Source organism: Geospiza fortis, unplaced genomic scaffold, assembly GCF_000277835.1.
Source record: "Geospiza fortis unplaced genomic scaffold, GeoFor_1.0 scaffold112, whole genome shotgun sequence".
NCBI classification, from domain to species: Eukaryota; Metazoa; Chordata; class Aves; order Passeriformes; family Thraupidae; genus Geospiza; species Geospiza fortis.
The window spans coordinates 4,821,702-4,823,623 of record NW_005054298.1 but is presented as its reverse complement, the minus strand read 5'-3'; the positions used below and the strand labels follow the sequence as shown (position 1 = coordinate 4,823,623).

The window sequence follows — 1,922 nt, the reverse complement described above, 5'->3', positions numbered from 1 at the left end:
CGGGATTTGTGCTGTGTCAGCCCCAGCCCGCCGTGTCGGTGTCCGGCCCCCGCCCGTCCGATGTGTCGCCGTCCCTCCGTTCTGCACTTCTGCACCCGATTCTCGCCGGTGCAGCTCTCCGGGCTGCTCGTTGTGTTTTGTTTCCGTTCCTCGTACCGACAGCGCGTGTTTCATAACACTGTAATTGGAATCTGTGGGAATTCACATCGTCTTGGTGCGCTGCCTTTCTCTATGAAAAAAAGATGGGAAAGAGGAACACAGTCTTGAGCTGCGCCAGGGCAGGTTTAGGTTGGATATTGGGAGGAATTTCTTCCCAGAACGGGTGATTGGGGATTGGAAAAGGCTGTCCAGGAGGCGGTGAGGTCCCTGGGAGTGTTTAAGGAAAGGCTGGACGTGGCACTCAGTGCCATGGTCTGGTTGACAAGGTGGTGTTGGGTCATAGATGGACTTGATGGTCTCAGAGGTCTTTTCCAACACGATTGAAACTGATATTCTGTGATTAGACAAGGTCTTTAACTTATTTTTGAGCTTTTGCCTATTTCTGTGTGCGTTGTTTCTTAAGATTTTACTGTTGCCTTACGTGCTCGTGGTTTGAAGATTTTCAGGTGCTTCATGAAACAGTAACAATGTTGAATGTGTGACTTGGAGTTGTTCTCTTAAGAACTGTTGAACTGTGGGACTCACGTGACTTCAATAAATTCACTCCCAAAGGAGATGTGAACAGAAAAGTGCAGTTAAATTCTTTTAACACAACTCTCCATGTACTTCGAGAACAGCATTTTCTGCTGGGTAGTAAATGTGCTGATAGAAATCAAGGTCTTGTCAGAGCACAGATTGGGCTGTGTTGGAGTAAGGGATGGGGTGGAGCAGTTCATGAAGAACCTGAGCCCTTGAGAAAGAATCACATTGCACAATTTGGGAGGGACCCCATGCTGGAAGAGTATGAGGAGTCCAACCCCTGAGGAGGAAGGAGCAGCGGAGACAAGGTGTGAAGAACTGACTGCAGGAAGGGTGGGGAGATTTGTTTTCATTTCCCATGATTCTGCTCTGATTTTTGATTAGTAATAAGTTAAATAATTTTTCCCCTGGTCAAATCTGTTTTGCCTGCAAAGATTACAGGTGAGTGATCTCCCCCTGCCCTTATCTCTTCCCATGAGCTTTCCATTACATTCTCTCCCCTGCCCAGCTGAGGAGGGCAGTGACAGAGGGACTTTGGTGGGCCCCTGAGTAGTTTCAGCTTGATACATAAATCAGGGAGAAATGCGTGTTCTAACTTGCGTCCAGTATCTTTTATGAAACAAAAGTTCTGCACAAAATGGGGCCCATTAGATTCTGATGTTGACTAGGTGGGTGTAGGAATATGTAGATATACAGGGGAGATACATTTATGGTTGCAGGGATGTAACCTAGTTTTGTCACAGTGTGTGCTGTGAGGATTTGTTTTGTTTGTTCCTATGAGCCCTGGAAAAGGCAGAGCGTGACTTCAGCCAGGCACATTTCTGAAATGGAAGAGTTGGAGAGTTCTGCCCACATCTGCTCCACCCTGGGCACCGTGGGATCAGGGCAGCTGACCTGTGACAGAGCTGATCATGAAACTGTTCTGTTCCATGTGCTGGCAAAGGCAGCTGGGAAGCCCAAGAACTTTCTCAGTGTGTGTGGAAGCAGCTGTGTTTGAAGGATGTGGAGTGCTGGAAGAATAGTCTGGTTTTGTGTTAGCACAGATTTGGTTTGTTGTTTGGGTAGAAACACATTTCACACTGCACAGTGATGGTAACTTTGAGCCTTTACACCCCACACTTCCCACTGGAGACAGGCATTTGAAAGCATTGAGAACAGGCTTTCAGCAGTGTTTGGTTCTGTACATTTCATCCAATAATATCTATGGAAAAAATTATGAGAGAAATTGAAATTGTACTGGGGCA

General features: G+C 46.8%; 1 protein-coding gene across 1 annotated transcript in view; it reads left to right on the top strand.

Moving 5' to 3' along the window:
- R3HDM1 (R3H domain containing 1) overlaps window positions 1-624 on the top strand; it is an 83,573-nt gene extending 82,949 nt beyond the window's left edge. Inside the window, 2 exon segments of the mRNA XM_031057364.1 lie at window positions 21-214; window positions 563-624. Coding sequence (XP_030913224.1) covers window positions 21-214; window positions 563-624 — 256 coding nt within the window.
- Window positions 625-1,922: the final 1,298 nt, after the last annotated feature.